We start from the raw sequence: 19,594 nt of genomic DNA on the forward strand, positions 1-19,594 counted from the left end.
ACAGACTAATGGCAGGAATGTTCATTCTAAACATAAATATGAAATTCTTATTAATAAATTTTGATTAATTTTGGGCCCCCTGCAGCCCAGGTTAGCCCTTGTCCAGTTGTGATGAAAACTAAAATTAATTTTAGCAAATTATTTTATTCAGTTAGTCTTTTTAGCTACTTTAATAGTTTCATTTAAGTTTAGTTTTTCATTTCGGTTTTGTTAATTATTTTATTTCAGTTTATGAAAATGTTTTTTTATTAATAGTTTCAGTTTTGTTTTTAGTTTTAGTTAACTATAATAACCTTGGTGGGAGGAAGGAGTGTTTATGGTAGCTCTGGAGAAATACTAAAGAAAAGTAGCGAAGATAAAAATTACATTCTCTCCTTTTTTGTTTTTTTCATGTCATGTTTCTTCTGTAAGAAGACTGAATCAATATCATATCATATATGTGCAAAATATGTTTTCTTTGAGTGGCACCAAAACCAAAATAAGCTGTCTAGTACCTCTGTATTTAACTTTCCAGTCTGCCAGGTAGCTTACAGTGCTTACTGCTTTGATACAATGGCAAAATTCTACGAAAAAGAAGTGTAATGATTATTCCTACCCATTATTCCAGTTTGTAGTATCTTTGCTAATTTATGCAAAGAACACTTCATTACCACCCAAGCAATGCATGGTATCAGCTTTTAAGTAAGATAGCTGCTACAGAGAACTTTTTTTAGCATGCCAGGAGCAAAGGTATACGTAGAGCAGTGTTTTCTAACCATTTTTCTGTGGTGGCACACCTTTAACAACCCAAAAAAATCCCAAGGCACACCACAATTTTAACAACCACAAAAGCATTAAATCTATACACTTGCTAAACTGTCTGAAGGGGCGGGACTATCAGAGACAAAGGACAAAAAAAGCAGCTTGAAAGTTGGTGTTCTCAGACACAGCAGTCAGTGAGCACTTTGGAAGCCTTCTTCCAGCTGCTTCATTCCTTTGTCCTCTCATATAGGCAGTCCTATATGGCACACGGGTTTCTTTCATTGTGCACCAGTTAAAAAACACTTGTTTAGACTATAATTACAAAGTTGTTTATTTTGATAAACGATTGAGGATGGCATTTTGCGGGGTTTTAACACAAGTTTTAATGTATGACCATTTAAGACATATTTATTTCAATTAAGTCTGTCTTTAGCAGTCCATTAAAAATCTACAGTCATTTTCATTGTTTACTTTTACTTTGACACGTCTGTGTCTCATATGCCATATCAATTTGAGAATGAATACATTGGCCTTGCTTTCTTATTGCCTTCTTTTCAACTTGCCTTTTAGGAAAGCATTCAAATTCAGGTTGTACAAACTCAAGTACTACTTTGTTAAGAGGTCAGGTTTCAGGTCATTGTTTAAGTTTAAACTATGCTATTAAATTTCTAAAAATTCCTTTGTGTTGATTCTGCATTAATTTTGTGATTCAGTATATATTTACTTCATGGTTTATGTATTTATTTTAATGTTTGCACGTTCTACTGTTAGATATGAATAATCACGATTAATTACATACAATTATGCAAGTAGTTTTTTTAAATCGAGTCCCAGCCCTTTTTACTTTCTTTTATACGAAGTATAGGGAAAGTATTATAATCGTCCAAAGATTCAATATCGAGATTTTAATGAATCTCGACATTTTAGACCTCCCTGACTTTCTCGTATACAAAGTATAGGGAAAGTATTGGAATCCTCCAAAAACTCCATTTTGAGATATTGATGAATCTCGACATTTTAGACCGCCCTCAATCCAAAAATACCATTTTTGGAACTATGTCTGTGTGTCTGGGTGTGTATGTATGTGTGTGTGTGTGTGTATGTGTAAACACGATAACTTAAGTACACTTTCACTCAGGTCAACCAAATTTTGCATACAAATACAAAATGCAGATTTCAATCAACTTTTGGGCTTTTTCTGTTAACCAGAAGTGGCACTTTACCTTTCATTCATGCAGCTGCAGAGTCCGATTTAATCAACTTTACTTTTATGATAATTGTTCAATATATTAATAATTTGATTTGTTGTTGATGGTTCTTTAATGTACATAATTTACATTTACTCCTCAAATATCCAGCCCCATATCTGAGTATTTGAGAAAGTCTATGGAAGACCACTCCCAATTTTATATATATATATATATATATATGTAAATGTGATTCAGTATCTGGCAAACAATACAACGAGTACACAACACATGTTTCGCACTTATTAGCGTTCGTCAGGTCTCGCAATTGAGAGGACATGGAAGATGTTTGCCCCTGGTAGGTATCCACATAAATAATCAGACTGCGATTCAGAACTAAGAATGAAATATATATATATATATATATATATATATATATATATATATACTGTATATATATATATATAAATAAATAAAAAACGAGAGAAGAGAGAGAAACTTTTGATATTCATTTTTACTGGTGGTCCTAGTCCTCTAAGAGCGTCTCTCAGAAGGTTAAAAATGACAAATTTCAAACAAAAGTATGCGGGGGTATAGTTTTAGAAGTCAGTGATTACAAGTATGAAATCATTTTTGATCCTTTGCAAGGGATCTAGCCTTCTATTGACCTATTTTAATATTGTCTATAGTGCATTTTCCTATTTTAATATTTCAAATATCTGATGCAACCGTCCTTGTTTATTATGTATTTCTACCTCATGAAGCAAATAGGGTGGCTTACACTATTCAGACTTTTTTAAAGCTGATTCTGCATAGGAGAGAAACAAATATTTAATGGATTAGTATATCATTGGACGTTCTGCAAAATAATGAACATTTTTTTCACTAAAGAAAATGAATATGTTTTCTTCATTTAAATAGTTAAAAAACCACTTAATGCTATAGCATTTAGGTTATCCACAAACAACATATCTGGTATCACAGGCTAGCTTACTGTTGTAAGGTTTCAAAGCCTTGCTCTTTGTATAAAAGTTCTTGCTTCATTTGTGAAAGTTCTCTCTTTAGCTTGTTTACCTGTACAATAAAGAAAACAAAGAGAAACATATACAATTAAAATGTAGACATTTTTACAATGTAGATCTTATGATAAACAAGAGTTAACATAAGAAAGTGACCTACAATGAGAATGTAACAAGAGCAGCCACACAAAAAAAATATTACTGTAATTGGGAAGTTTGTCTACATAGCCTGGAACATAACAAAGCACCGTCTCTTTACACCCTTTTTAACATTTAGGTTAACTATAACATGATAAGGTGTCTGTCAAAACTTCACATAATTTTTATATATTATATGCATGCATTATTATTATTTTTTTAAAATATTTTTCTAAGTACTTTGGCTTTGAATCCTGTGTTTGATCACCAGATTTGTAAAGTATCAACATTCTTCTCATGTCTGTGTGTTGTTTCCTCTGGTACTCCCGTTTTCCTTCATATCCCCAAAAGCATGCTGGTTAGGTTAACCGGCAATTCTAAATTACCACAGCATGAGTGTGAGTATAGGTGTTCTCTTGAATGGGCCCTGTAATGGACTGACACCCTGTTCAGGACTGTTTCCTACCATGCACCCAGGGCTGTTGGTACAGGCTTCAATACCCTCTTGGCAGTGAACTGAATTAAGCAGGTTTAACAATATTATGTTGTTAATTGAATGATTGTTTTCAAAGTTGAAATATGTTAAAATCTCATGAATTTTCTGTGTTTAATAGTGAATTAAATTTCACAAAAATTACTTCTAAAAACAAAATTTTAATGTTTATGATTTGAAAAAGAATACAAAAAGATATTTTTTACCAATGTAAGTCTATCGCATTTCTTTAGCTGTTTTCTTTTACACTATCAGAGGGTGATAAGACAGGAAAGAAATTTCTTGATCGAATGCTACAATTCTTATCTCAAGTGAAAATAAAAAACTGAATTCAAGAAATAAATTATGCTAATTTTCCAGAGTAATGATATCTTAATGGTTTTCAATGAGTAGCAGCTTAAGCTTAATTTTTTTTTGTAAAATATTAAACTTCTTTAAATGCTAGACTCTAGTGTGTTTATATTACTAACCATAAAAACTATCTGCTTGACGTTTCCTTTTTTGAATGCTTACACTGTATTAGCAGGTTATGCAAATTAGACTTGGCTGAAGAAGCCTTTTGGTTGTTGAAAGTGAAATGTATTTATGTACTCAGAATACCAGCTGAAAACTTGAAACTTCTAACAACAGTAACTATCTCTCACATTTACAGTGATGTGGTATTTTTATAAAAAATAAAGTAAGGGCTCCAAGTACTCCAATTTCTGATCTACAGGTAAAATTCCGTTACAACGAACTGCCAGGGACCTAAAAAATATTTTGTTGTACTGAAAATTTTGTTGTAATGAGATTCCGTATTTGTCACTATAGTGCTTTCTTTCACTTGCGTCCAGGCGTTTGCAATCATTTCAACAGCATCTCCTCCTGTCTACAAGTTATGCTGATGAGAATTTTTCTCTGCATTTCCTTGCGATAATACACTTTCAGGGTGCGAATGATGCCCAAATCCAATGGCTGAAGCACTCCTGTGCAATTGGGTGGGAGGAATTCAACGCGAACATTATCTAAATGCGGAAGCATGTTGTGGGCAGCACAGTTATCAATCAGAAGCCAAATCATCCTTTTGTTCTTCTTCATATTGTGAGGTTTCTGAACTCTTTCGGGATCCCCCCACCCAACGGGAACGTCACGCTGAAGTGTGTCCCGAAGCGTGATTGACATATCTGTGTAAGATTGCTTGTCTGTTGCCGGGGCAGGGCAACAGCAGGCTCACAGTGCTGCAGTGACGTGCCACAGAAGTGAATCCTAAAAGATCAGGGTCGCGCTATAGGTCCCTGTGTCGCACCCCAAAACACGAGGCTTAGTCTCAGTAATTTAGCAAAAACAGCTTTATTCAGCTTGAAACAGGAACAGCACAGTTATTTATTGTAGCGTGATCTGCCACTCTCCTATAAACAGACACAGCAGTCAGGCAGGGTCGTGACCAGGTTAGTAGCCAAGTAATCCTATTCCCTGCATTTACAATGTTCCTTGCATCACTCATCGAGTTTGGTTTGGCAGAGAGACGCAGTAGAGCTGTGAGCCTGCTGTTGCCTCGGCAACAGATAAACAGTCTTCCACAGACACGGTGATCACACTTCAGGAATCTCTTCGGCATGTTGTCCAGTTGGGGGAGGTTCCAAGAGAGTTTAGAAACCTCACATTTTCTTGAATGAGTACTGCATTAATAGGAATGTTTCTTGAACAAGCAGCACTTAACCACATAAAAACAGCTTTTTTGACGTCTTCAAATGCAGCAGTTCACATACATTTGCAACCCAAGATTTTTCTTCTTTTTTTGCTCAGTCTTTCAAGAAAGGTGACAGTGTCGATGGCGAAATTCCAAATTCACTGGCAACGTCTTTTATCTTTTTGCCACAATCGAGAGCTGCAAAAATTAAAAGTTTTTTTTTCTAATATGAACTGTTATCATTTTTTCGTGTCTGCTTTTTCTATAGAAGGGTGACAATGAGTTAAATTCCAATGGATGTTTTTCAAATGTTGACGAGCAATAAACAAAAGGAATCACTGAAAACCACCGAAAACAAAAACAGCAACAAAAAAAAAAAAAAACAGTACAAGGAAAGTTTGAAGAAAGAAAAAAAAATACAGTGTTTCTATTTGTGGATTGTTGTGCACAACTGAGCTGCAACCACAGAACTAACTGCTCTGTGGATGATTCATTCAGGCATTTCAAGGTCTTTTGGGCACTTCGTTGTAATGAAAGTATTTGATGAATGTACTTCCTAGTAATGAGATTTCTATAGACTCGTGTCATATGGGGAAACTGTCAGGACCATAAAAATACTTCATTGTAATGAAAATTTCATTGTAAAGATATTTGTTGTAACGGAATTTTACCTGTATTGTATAGTAAAGGGTCGTAAGGAGCCAGTAGCATTGGAAGCAAGGCAGAAATGCATCTTGGATGAAATGGCAGTCGATTTTACAGCATTCTCACGCACAAACCACATGTATTCATACATGGACAATGTGGCAAACAATAACATACATGCAATATCAATTCACTTTCAAACCAGCTTACCCCATTCACGGTCACAGGTATCTCACACCCATCCTGCCAGGATTGGGCATAAATGAAGAATTTGGCGTCAAGAGGGCAGAAGTCTATTTCATGGCACACTCATGCACTCATTCATCCTCTTTCAAGTCAAATTTGCTAACGATAATTAATATAACATGCACGTCTTTGTGATATGGTACACAGAGAATAAGGCACACAGAAATTAGAAGAATGTGCAAACTGCAAACAGGCAGCAAGCAGAAAACTGTGATTTTAAAACGAAGGAAAAACTGATAGATGGTTGTACATGATGAAGACCAAACCCACAGTATTACATCAAATTGTACCCCTAATGATAACATATTGTAGATATAAACTAATAATATGCCGAAGACTTCTAACGTTCATACTAAAATATTAATGTATATTTTTAGAATTCAGATGCTAAATGAATTTATACCATTTCTAAATATGCTGCGCGTTAAATAATAATGTACAGTACATTGCATTGATTTTGATACAGAATTTTTATCTATAAAAATTTACTACATGGGGCATTTTTTATCCAATAAGACAACATTGTCTGTCATTCTTTGAGGTGTACCTCTTGTTTTAGTAAATGTTTACCAATGAAATGCAGTTGACAACATACATTTACAACTATACTGTACATGTAGACACTACCAAAAAAAGTAAATTAAACCTTACTCTGACTTTCGTAGTTGATATTTCAGCTTTCAGGATATCAGGGTCATATTTTGTACTTGATGAAGATCCTGAGAATACTGTTGACAAAACATAAAGTCAAGTTAGATTGATCATCTGTGGTGCAATGTTAATTAAATCCTTTTATTAAAATAAGGTCAGTCATATTAGCAGAGACTTCAAAATGCTAATATTAAGCTGAAAAGGACAAGTAAAAAGTTTATTCAGCTTTATTTTTAAAGGGCTCCGAAAAGTAAAGCTAATATAACATTTCACATTGCAGAGTCAACATTCACAATCTACTGTGCCTGTAGATTAATTGATTCATTATTTTACAATGGTTAAAATATACTTTGAAAATGAAGAGTTAAAGAAATAAATGGACCTCAGTTTAAATCACTCTACAATATGTTACACAACTTAAAAATTATGCAGAATAAAGAAAATATATTTCAAATGCTTGAATCAAACAGGTTTGACTATTGTAATGCATTATTGTTCAAATCACTGATTACAACTATATAGTTAATTAAAAAAACAACAGCACAAGTATATCAGCATAATTAGATACACAGACAGGCAAACAGAAAGATAGATAGACTGGACAATAGGTAATCAATAATGACTGACACACAAAAACATCAGAATTCATTCACATTGAAACAGTAAACTGCAGAAAAAATATAGTTTACCCCAAGCAATGTTGTAAAGTATGATTTGCAGTAGACAAAAAAGCCACCAAACCTCTGTATTGCTCACCCGTTCCAGAACTTGAACAACCCATGATTGCCGAGTTGAAGAACTTAGACAGATAGAATGTCTCTAAAATGTGTTTGAAGTCTAATGTATATAGGTTAAAGAGGGCACTGAATCAGAATATGAAGAGACACCCATCTATCAGTTAACTTTATAGCTGACTCAAAAATTATCCTTTAGATATATAAAGATGTAATTGCCCTAGCTGTCTCCCTCATAAATATTCATTGGTATCTTATCCCTCACAACTCCTCCTTTGGAAAGATACAAAATGAGATCTACAGTTGTTTAGCAAGGTGAAAAATCAATGCTTATTATTAAAAACATAACAGTCTGCTTCATATACTGATATGAAGACTTCTATGGAATTAATGGAATTACTTTAATGGAGTAATACTCACTGACCATGGCACTAGAGTGTGGTGATGTGTTGCATATTGACTAGAACAAGATATAAGTAAGAATTTCACTGTAGTATGTACATGTGACATTATTAACCCAATAAACCTATGACATTTGGTACCAATATAAGAGATACTTTAAGAAAGACATACAGTTCTCATCTACTCTGTTGCATATTTTCTAGACTTCTTTAAAATACCCTGTATTTAATTGACTTCTAGATAAGTAATGTGTACATATACAGTGCATCCAGAAAGTATTCACAGTGCATCACTTTTTCCACATTTTGTTATGTTACAGCCTTATTCCAAAATGGATTAAATTCATTTTTTTCCTCAGAATTCTACACACAACACTCCATAATGACAATGTGAAAAAGTTTACTTGAGGTTTTTGCAAATTTATTAAAAATAAAAAACTACATCATTTAGATCATTTAGAGATGTAGTAACACTATGATGACTGTATTTTTGACTCAACTGGAATTTTCCTATTGTAAAGAGATTTATAAGCTCAATAAAATTTTAAAAATTAGGTTTAACAATTGTGTGTATTAGTTATGACTGGGATACTTTTATCTAATATTGTATTTCAATTGAGGATCTAAAATTCAATGTGAAACACATACAGAAAAAACAGAGGCGCAAAACATTCTTCACTACATTGAGTTCATATGCATATTTATACATTAAATATACCATCATGTTTTTGTTCAGCATAGTCTGTTTTGTGTTTTGCTTTAACTATGTAAATCATATTGAATATTAAAACATTTTTAAACCATAACATGCAATCACTAGACACTTTACTACAAATGTCTACCAGAGGCTAAAATGTATAAATATAATAAGTTATTACAAAGAAAAACAAGAGTCACTGTAGGAAATCTCAGCTCCCAAGTTCCTTGCTCTGTGCACAAACATCAATCCTCTTTCTATGAGGAGCCATAAGGGTCTGGTCCAGTGAGGCTTGAGTAGCGGTAGAAGGCAAATCCTTAGCAGACCAATCCACAGCTACCAAAATTGACTCTTTCATGTCTGAGACCACAAACTTTTTATGACCACACTGTCTTTATTAGGCAATGGTCAGGTATATACTGTATACAGTATTCTTTATTTAACACTAGTTAATATTAATCTATATCAAAATGCTGTTTATAACTGTTTATAAATTCTTGGAAATAATATCCCCTAGGAATTCTGCTACACAAAGTAATGACAGATCTGTAACATTTAAATTGTTTACATTATGCTTTATGATTGATGTAAAAAATACTCAATTAAAACTGATTATAACATTTACAAGGTAAATGTTAAACTTTATGAAACTGATCATTATGAATGGCATTATGGTAGTGTTTATTGCAAAAAGACCTGTGAAAATACAATGTTGCAAACACAACCACTCAATTAGATTTTCATGTAATGAATTGCTGCCATCTTTAAATAAAAACATATTATCTATCAATATGTATAAAAGATAAACTAAAGCAGCTTTAAATTGTTCAGTGTTTGTATCATTGTCTCTCTGCTTGGACTGCTAAATGTCCAAAGGACCTTATGCTTAAGTACTTGCTTCCTTATGTTTAGGGGATGCTTTCTGCTTAAACCTAATTGTAATACACAAGACAGCCTTGGGATCAAAATAATCTTTAACAGTTTTAATTTAGGCTAATACATCATGGAGAGTTACTGCTTAATATACAACTTGATGTTATAATTTATGCTATTCTTTAATTTATTTTCCCTTTTTAATTCTCTGTTGGTGGGTAAGGAAAGTGATATATGGAAGTGGTATATGAATACACCATATTAGATGGAGTATTTTAATTGTAAAACAAATTTTATTTCACATTCTGCAATGTAATAAGCAGTTTTAAAGGCAAAAAATAAATTAAAAAAAGCTGTACAAAGACTTAACTTATGCATACATCAAAATTGGTAGTAAAGCAATGACTTCTTTAAAATTCTTAAGCAAAAAGACATTTTAGTTTTTATTCTTCATGACTTTGGAAGCAACTCTGTGTTTTCCCCTTAAACTGGTGAGTTAAATAAAGGAGAAAACATTTCAACACAATAAAAATGCAGATACAGTAATAACTACTAAATGATGAACATCAGCCTTTACATATTCTAAAAAACACAAATGAAAATTATGACATGCATGTCTTATTCATTGTAAATTAAGAGAATTAAATATTTTGAACAAGTGACTGGAATAGCTTAGTGGCTGAACAGGGGGCTAAGACACTTACAACTTGTTCTGGAACTGGATTTTTCCTTGTAAGCATCATTCAAACGCACATATTCATCAAGGGCTAGTGCAAGTCTCTGTTCCTTCACTTGATAGATTTCCTTCCGAGTACTGAGGGCATCTTGTGCTACCATTAGGTAGTCTTTCAGCATTCGCTCTTGTTCTTTCCGCCACTGCTTCCGAGGATCCTCCAGCTGCGTTGTCTCTGAGACAAACAGTAGTAGACAAATGGTTAAGAGGAAGATCTGAGCAGCAATTACAATAGCACTCACTACAATTTCAAAAAATTATATAATAATAATTGGTAGACAACTTAAAATTCCGCTTACTTACAATTTTACATTATGACAAAATAATGCTTTTCATACTTATTTATTATTCTATGTACAATACCATTATTAAGTGCCCAATTTTTACCGTGTAAATTAAATAAAACTGTTTCAGCTCAGTTAGAGCTTTTTAAGCCTTTAAGCCTTTTAATCACAATTACATGCACCTCTGGGATATATGGTGAACCCAGATGTACATTAAACCTACTCCAACCTAGTAATGGCCTATATACAATAGCAACTTCCAAATAAAGATAATAACCATGAAACAAAGCAGCTTTAGGATAGCTAATAAAAAATGTGAACCTCTGGACTCTTAACACTAGAGTTACCAAAGCCTACAAAAAAACTCGTAATCCTGGCCCACCATAAATCCATTCGCACCTCTCCATCAGCGTCTTTTGTGTTGTAAATGTGTCGATCAACACAAGTGATCGTAATGGATCTGCTCTGGCAATGTGAGTAGTGAAATTCTTGAACAGGTGGGAGTGAAGACCCGATGATTTCCTCCGCTGTCCTCACCACTCTTCGAAGTATCTTCTGTTCAGCGACAGTGCAGCTACCATACCAAACTGAGATGCTGCTGGTCAATATACTTTCTATAGTGCCTCTGAAGAAAGTTGTGAAGACAGGAGAGGGGAGGTTTGTTCTTTTCAGCCTTCAGAGAAAATGAAGTCACTGTTGTGCCCTGTTGACAAGAGAAGTGGTATTTGTGGTCCATGTCAGGTCATCTGTAATGTGCACTCCTAGAAACTTGGTGCTTCTCACTGACTCCACACTGTTTCCATGGATTGTAAGTGGCCGGTGTGGCATGTGCTTTCTCCTGAAGTCAACGATGATCTCTTTTGTTTTGTTGACATTCAGTGCCAGGTTGTTTTTTCCATACCAGGCAATGAGTTGATTAACTTCCTCTCTGTATGCGGAGTCATCGTCATTATTGATGAGGCCCACTACTGTTGTGTCGTCTGCAAATTTTATGATGTGATTCGAGCTGTAATTGGCACAGCAGTCGTGAGTCAACAAGGTGAACAGTAGGGGGCTTAGAACACAGCCCTGGGTAACCCCAGTGTACATGATGGTAGTCTCAGAGGTGTTTTTTCCAAGACGTACTGTCTGGGGTCTGTCTGTGAGTAAGTCTGATAACCAGTTACACAGAGGGGTACTGATGCCTACTGGCTGCAGTTTCTTTACCAGGTGTTGTGGGATGACAGTATTGAAGGCAGAGCTGAAGTCAATAAAAAGCATCCTCACATGGCTGTTCTTATTTTCCAGATGAGCCAGTGTCAGATGGAATGCAGTTGCTATGGCATCATCAGTGGAGCGATTTGGGCGGTATGCAAATTGAAGTTGATCAAATGTAGCAGGCAGTCTGGATGTGATGTAATTTTTGACCAACCCTTCGAAACACCTCATCATGATGGGTGTGAGTGCTATAGGGCGATAGTCGTTCAGTGATGATGTTGGTGATTTCTTTGGTAGTGAAATAATGGTAGTGGCTTTGAAGCACTGAGGAACAATGGCTTGTCTTAGGGAGATGTTGTAGATGTCTGTGAGAACAACTGTAAGTTGGTCAGCACAGTTTCTGAGTACACACCCTGGTATGTTGTCGGGACCTGCAGCTTTCCGTGTGTTGACCCTGCGCAGGGCTCTCCGAACATGACTGTGGTCGAGACAGAGTATTTCGATATTCATAGAGAGAGATGCTTTTATTGCTGTTGTGTTGTTATTTTCCTCAAACCGGCTAAAATATGTGTTAAGTGTGTTGAGAAAGTCTGTGTTATCATCACAGGGTGGCAGGGAGGGTTTATAGTCCGTAATAGACTGGATGCCTTGCCATAGGCGCTTGGGATCTTTTGAGTCAGTAAAGCGACTCTGGATTTTATGCCCATAAGCATGCTGCTCTCACGCCTCGGTTCAAGTTAGCTCTAGTGGATCTGAGAGTGTCTCTGTCCCCAGATTTGAAGGCTGTATTACGTGCTCTCAGAAGGGCATGCACCTCCCTGGTAAACCACGGTTTCTGGTTGGCACGTGTGGTGATGTTCCTGGTCACTGTCACATCCTCCACAAACGTGGATATAAATCCTGTCACAGACTCTGCATATTCCTCCAGGTTGATGTGCTAGTTAATCGTGGCAGCCTCTCTAAACACATTCCAGTCCGTGCATCCAAAACAGTCCTGGAGTGCTGAAAGTGCTCCCTCTGGCCAGGTTCGTATCTGCTTTGTAGATGGTTTGCTTCTGTGGCAGTGGTCTGTATGCAGGAATTAGCATAACAGAGAGATGGTCCAAGTTTCCAAGGTGGGGGAGGGTAGTTGTCTTGAATGCCTGTTTGATGTTTGTGTAAACCCCATCCAACGTGTTTACTCCACAGGTTGCAAAGTCAGCATGTTGATAAAAATGTGGCAGAACTGTCTTTAGGTTGGCTTGATTAAAGTCTCGAGCAATTATATAAACACAGTCTGGGTTTGCAGTTTGCATTGCACTGACAGATTGATATAGTGTGGATAGCGCTGCCTTTGTGTTTGCGCTGGGGGGGATGTACACAGCTGTAATGCTAACAGCTGTAAATTCCCTCGGCAGGTAGAATGTTCGGCATTTCAGTGTCAAAAACTCTATATCCTCAGAACAGTGGCTCGAAATTTTGTTAGCCGGAAACAGCAGAGTTCAGCCATGTCTCTGTAAAAAGGAGTGCACAGTCTCTCACCTTGCATTTTGTGGTTAAATTCAGTCTTAGGTAGTCCTGTGACCATGCGGGTTCGCTACATGCTCCCACATTCTGTCCGGGAGCCTTTGAACCCAATACTGTCACCGATTAGCTCGCAGTGAGGCACAACAATGGAGCAAGGGGATGGTGTACAAAAGTACCAAGTGCTTTTATTTAAAACAACAATCAAAAACAATGTTCAAATAAATAGTGCAGTGATTCCAAAGTCATTAAATAAATAATCCATAAAAACAGGAGTGAAAAGTGGAGATTAAAATCCATTATAAAAAATCTTTAAAATAACGAGGTTAAAATAACGCAGGAAGCAATCTTTTAAAACCAAAACAAGCCCTGTGTCTTCTTTCCTCTGGCAACTCCCCTGCTTCTCCCGTTTGGGCTTCTCAATAGGGGAGTCGCCCTACCTGCAGCTGACCTTCTCTCTACCTGCTTCAGTTGATCAGATCACCTCACCGACCCCTGGCTCCGGTAGGCTCCTCCAGACAGTGACTTGGATTCCACAGCGACCAGGGCGCCCACGCTGGGGAATACACACCCCAAATCCCAACTCCCGCTGCCTTCCACGGCCTTACGCGGAGAGTCATCTGCCTTCCGGTCACTTACGCTCTTCAAAATAAACTCAGCAGGAGCGACCTCTACAACTACTCCCCGGGTGTCGGCTCAACACCCAGGCTCCCTGTTCAGCTGCACGTGAGCCTGCACTCGCTTGCTCGCTCTCCCGCACCGGCTTTCTCTCTCTCTCCACTGCTTCCTGTTTTCTACCTTCTCCTGTAACCTCCATTTCTTTCTTTTCTTTTTTCTTTCCCTTTAGCCGACTCGCGCTTCTATTTATGAAGGGAACGTGGTAGTCGCGGCAATCAGCAGCTCCCGGGAACAATTACGGATGTGGATCGCCTCTCACCTGTGCACTTAGGTGAGAAACACCCACACCACAAACTCCTCAGGAACCGCTTCGGCCGCACACCACCACACACCCTCGCAAAGCCGCGAATACGGTGATTATTTATTAAAACTGGCCTTTTTAATGGGAGCTGTGGACCCGCTATATCACAAGTCCATTTTGTTCTCTAGCGAGCGGATATTAGACAGCAGAATAGATGGAAGCGCTGGTCTGTGTGGATAGCCTTTAGTCTAGCGGCGATACCTGCCCGGGTGCGTCGCTTGCGTGGTCTTCCACACCGCTTGCATTGCTTCCCCAGGTGGCCGGTGATGGTAGGTGGTACCACTGCTTTGCAGGCCTCAGAGTCTTGCTGCCGTAGTATTCCCAGTCCACGTAGAATTTGGAGATCTAAAGCCAGCAAATCGCTCGATAACGTACTGGACTGATCAGAGTAAAGTGGATCGATTGTAGGTAATTTTCGTGAAAGAACATAATGGAGAAGACATTGCATTTAACGAAAAACACACATTGTTAGCGGGAGCCAGAGTAGGTGCTGCCACACAGGGCGCCGCTATGGAAAAATCCTAGTTGGGGCTCGCGTATTATCTTCTCCTTTAGATTCTATACCAAATCTATATCCGAAACACTTTGCTGAATTTTTCAAAAAAAGTTTCTTCTTCTTCTTCCACTTCATCAAAACTTCACAGTGTTCTTCAATATGATATTCCACTTCTTCATCTTTCAAACAGACAAATCCCTCACTACAAACTTTTCTTACTGTTAAAATTACCTCCTTTACGTTTCTGTCGATTATTATAAATGTCTATTATTAATAAAGGCAATTCTTCCTTCCCCAAATATTTCTTCACTTTGGGGATGTAGCATTGGTGGAACCAATCAGTGAACAGCACTGTTGTGTTCCATACCTTAGGATTACATTGCCAGAAGACGAGCAGGTAGATTTTGCTTTAGTATTTGAGAGCATAAAGATTCTTCACTCATTAAACAATCCCAGGCTTCGGCCAATGGCTGGCTGCGCTGCCACATAATACCAGCATTAGCCTGTACATCTATTCTATAAAGTCTGGCATCTGTTTTAAACTTTTGTAGATATTGGTTCTGCTGGGCATCTTTTTCCAAAACAGACCCATTTCATTATAATTAAAAACTTGCTTAGGATGATAGCCTCCGTCATTTAGAATTTTTTTCAACTCTCTCAGAAATTTAGTAGCAGCTTCCTCATCAGCAGATGCAAGTTCTCCAGTTATTTTTTCATATTAAACCTATTTCTGAATCTAAGTAACCATCCCTTGCTTGCTGTAAATGGCTAGTTTCTTAATCTGTATCATGTGAATTTCCCCTTGGGATTAATAAAGTATCTATCTATCTATCTATCTATCTATCTATCTATCTATCTATCTATCTATCTATCTATCTATCTATCTATCTATCTATCTATCTATCTATCTATCTATCTATCTATCTATCTATCTATCTATCTTTTTTCTGAAAGTCCTCGAATAGGCTTAAGGCCATTTGCATTAATACTTCACCATCAATGGGAATGCTTTATCTATTCATATCTTCTAATGGCAGGATGAAAACAACAGAAGAAGTCTGTGGTTGGCCAAAACTGACTGCCAACAAACAATGAGTCTCTCAGGCATTGAAGAGAAATGTTTGTGAAAGCTGTGTAAGAAGTATGCTCTGTGGGAGACATGAGGCATGGTCAGTAAAGGAGGAACATGAGGCAGAGGAGAAAAAAATGGACAGGAGAATGATTAGATGGATATGTGGAGTGTCTAGGACTGAGAGAAAGTGAATGCTGAGTTAAGAGAAAGGCTTGATGAGGGCATGCGGAGTAAAAGGCAGAGGATGACTGAATAAAGAGGTGAACCAAAATGGAGGTGGAAAGGATAAGGCCAAGAGCACAGAAAAAAGAGAAATTGGTTGGATTACTGGAGGTAGTGACTGATTAAATGAAAAGAATGAGTTCACACCAAAGTCTGCACAGGCCTTCAGACGGTGCAGGAAAAATATTTAGGGGGGGCACTGGCTAATCTGGGTAAGCAAGGAAAAATGGTACTTAAACCGGAGGATGCAATAAGCTGATAATGGTTGTGGGGAAATTTTAAAGCAATGCATTTTATTGGTGCTCCCATAACAAAAGGCATTACTCCCAGATTCCAAAAATGCATTGCTTCTACATTTCCATATACAGCAAAACAGTAATGCTAGAACTCTCCTACCTGTGTCTGCATGGGTTTCTCTTTTACATCCCAGAAAACATGCATGTTAGATTAACTGTCAATTTCTAATTCGCCCAATGTGAATGGGAGAGTTAATATGTGCATACATGGTCCTATAAGGTCTGGTACCTGTTCAGGGCTGGTCCTTTCCTGTGCTTGATGCAGTGAGGAAAGGCTCTACCTTCTGAGATCTTGAATCTATACTAATAAAAGGCAAAGCCCTCACTGACTGACTCATCACTAATTCTCCAACTTCCCGTGTAGGTAGAAGGCTGAAATTTGGCAGGCTCATTCCTTACAGCTTACTTACAAAAATTAGGCAGGTTTCATTTCGAAATTCTACGCGTAATGGTCATAACTGGAACCTGTTTTTTGTCCATATACTTTAATGGAGGAGGCGGAGTCACGTATCGCGTCATCACGCCTCCTACGTAATCACGTGAACTAAAAACAAGGAAGAGATTTACAGCACGAGTCAAATGCGGGAACGAAGGTAAATGACGTTAATTTTTGAGTGTCTTTTAATAATGTGTAAGTATACATATTAACACGTGCAATTAAACGTGTGCATTTACGGGGTGATTTCTCAGGCTTAAAAGCTCGCCTTTTATCAAACGTGGGAACAAAGGTAAATAACGTTAATTGTTGAGTGTCTTTTAATACTGTGTAAGTATACATATTAACACATGTGCAATTAAACGTGTGCATTTATGGGGTGATTTCTCAGGCTTAAAAGCTCGCCTTTTATTAAAGAAGTAAATGCAAACTGTTTTCATTCTGAAGGGCACAAACCACATTAGATTTCATGCTCAAGGGTAAACTCAGCACACAGCTTGGTCATATTACAACCAGAGGGGCGAACTGACACCGTGATATACAAAGAGATCCTCAACAAATAATTATTGATTCATTTTCCCTCAGTTTAAAAAGGTTTACTTTTCTTCTTAATAAAAATATTAAAGCAGTACTTCGCCGCTGCGAAGCACGGGTATTTTGATATATATCAAAATATATCGCGTCATCACGCCTCCCATGTAAGCACGTGAATTGACCCGCTGCCATTTGCAATGCCATATTCGCAAGATACAAGTTTAATGAGAAGACACTTTTAACTGCCAGGTCTTAGCTAACATTTAATAAACCCGTGGACATCGCAACATCACACAATAGAGCGGATCACGTGAAGTGACTGAACACAGCAGGAGTGATCACTTCGATGAATCAAACCTGTTCAAAAAACAAATAACACAATTGATAAGGTACGAACAGAATATGAAACCGATTCTGGATTTGCGTACAGCCACTGAAACTTTGTGACGGTACGAGACTTCAGGTCACGTGTCTGCAAAACAACCTCATTGAGGCAACTATTTTTACTGGCGGTGACTCAGGGGAGACAGTTTTTATTCCTCGCATCCCCGTTATACCCTCTGATCTCCCATTTCAATTCAAACGCCTCCAATTTCCACTAAGGCTCTGCTTCGCAATGACAATTAATAAGTCTCAGGGACAGACCCTACAAAAGGTTGGCATTGATTTGAGGCAGGACTGCTTTTCACATGGCCAACTGTACGTTGCATGCTCAACAGTAAGCTACCACACAGCTTGGTCATATTACAAGCAGAGGGGCAAACTGACAACGTGCTATACAAAGAGATCCTTAACAAATAATTATTCATACATTTTCCCTCGGTTTAAAAAGGTTTACTTTTCTTCTTAATAAAAATTTTAAAGCAGTACTTCGCCGCTGCGAAGCGCGGGTATTTTGATATATGTATATATATATGTAGATATATAAATATACTGTATATATGTATATATATGTGTCTGTGTGTATATATGTATGTGTGTATATATATATGTATGTGTATATGTATATATGTATATGTGTGTGTGTATGTATGTATATATATATATGTATATCTATGTGGATGTGTATATATATATATATATATATATATATATATATATATATATATATATATATATATATATATATATATATATATATATATATATATATGTATCTTTGTGTATATGTAGATATGTATATATATGTATATATGTGTATGTATATATATGTTTGTGTGTGTGTGTGTATATATCTATACTAATAAAAGGCAAAGCCCTCACTGACTCACTGACTCACTGACTGACTGACTGACTGACTGACTGACTCACTCATCACTAATTCTCCAACTTCCCGTGTAGGTAGAAGTTTGAAATTTGGCAGACTCATTCCTTACAGCTTACTTACAAAAGTTAGGCAGGTTTTATTTTGAAATTCTACGCGTAATGGTCATAACTGGAACCTGTTTGACTGACTCACTCATCACTAATTCTCCAACTTCCCATGTAGGTAGAAGTCTGAAATTTGGCAGGCTCATTCCTTACAGCTTACGTACAAAAGTTAGGCAGGTTTTATTTCGAAATTCTACGCGTAATGGTCATAACTGGAACCTGTTTGACTGACTCATTCATCACTAATTCTCCAACTTCCCGTGTAGGTAGAAGGCTGAAATTTGACAGGCTCATTCCTTACAGCTTACTTACAAAAGTTAGGCAGGTTTCATTTCGAAATTCTACGTGTACTGGTCATAACTGGAACCTGTTTTTTGTCCATATACTCTAATGGAGGAGGCGGAGTCACGTATTACGCCTCCTACGTAATCACATGAACTGAAAACGAGGAAGAGATTTACAGCACAAGTCAAACGCGGGAACGAAGGTAAATGACGTTAATTGTTGACTGTCTTTTAATACTGTGTACTTGTTGAGTGTCTTTCAATACTGTGTAAGCATACATATTAACACATGCGTAATTAAACGTGTGCATTTACGGGGTGATTTCTCAGGCTTAAAAGCTAGCCTTTTATTAAAAAAGTAAATGCAAACTCTTTTCATTCTGAAGGGCACAAACCACGTTAGATTTCAGCCGTTAAATGCGCAAAAATGTCAGTACACCAGATAAATAAGCGCAACATATTATCAGTTGTATAGTATGCTTACAATACATATAGAAATGTGTTAATCGTTAACTAATATTATGGGATGGTGTTTTTCGACTCGCGCTTTGATTTAAACGATTGCATGTCTTGGTGGGTTTGCGTAGCTTATTGTCAATATCTTTACAGCTCTTTTTAAGACTTAATTTAAAAAGGTTTTCTTTTCTTCTTAATAAAAATTTAAAAGCAGTACTTTAAAACCAGCGCTCACTT

General features: G+C 36.9%; 1 protein-coding gene across 1 annotated transcript in view; it reads right to left on the reverse strand.

Moving 5' to 3' along the window:
- The window catches only part of LOC114651996 (protein WWC2-like), a 350,362-nt gene that overhangs the window by 156,891 nt on the left and 173,877 nt on the right, over positions 1-19,594 (reverse strand). Inside the window, exons 3-5 of the mRNA XM_028802133.2 lie at positions 10,199-10,402; positions 6,790-6,866; positions 2,923-3,002 (exon numbers count right to left, since the gene is read on the reverse strand). Coding sequence (XP_028657966.1) covers positions 2,923-3,002; positions 6,790-6,866; positions 10,199-10,402 — 361 coding nt within the window. The remainder of the gene's footprint in view (positions 1-2,922; positions 3,003-6,789; positions 6,867-10,198; positions 10,403-19,594) is intronic.

Source organism: Erpetoichthys calabaricus, chromosome 5, assembly GCF_900747795.2.
Source record: "Erpetoichthys calabaricus chromosome 5, fErpCal1.3, whole genome shotgun sequence".
Taxonomy (NCBI): Eukaryota; Metazoa; Chordata; class Cladistia; order Polypteriformes; family Polypteridae; genus Erpetoichthys; species Erpetoichthys calabaricus.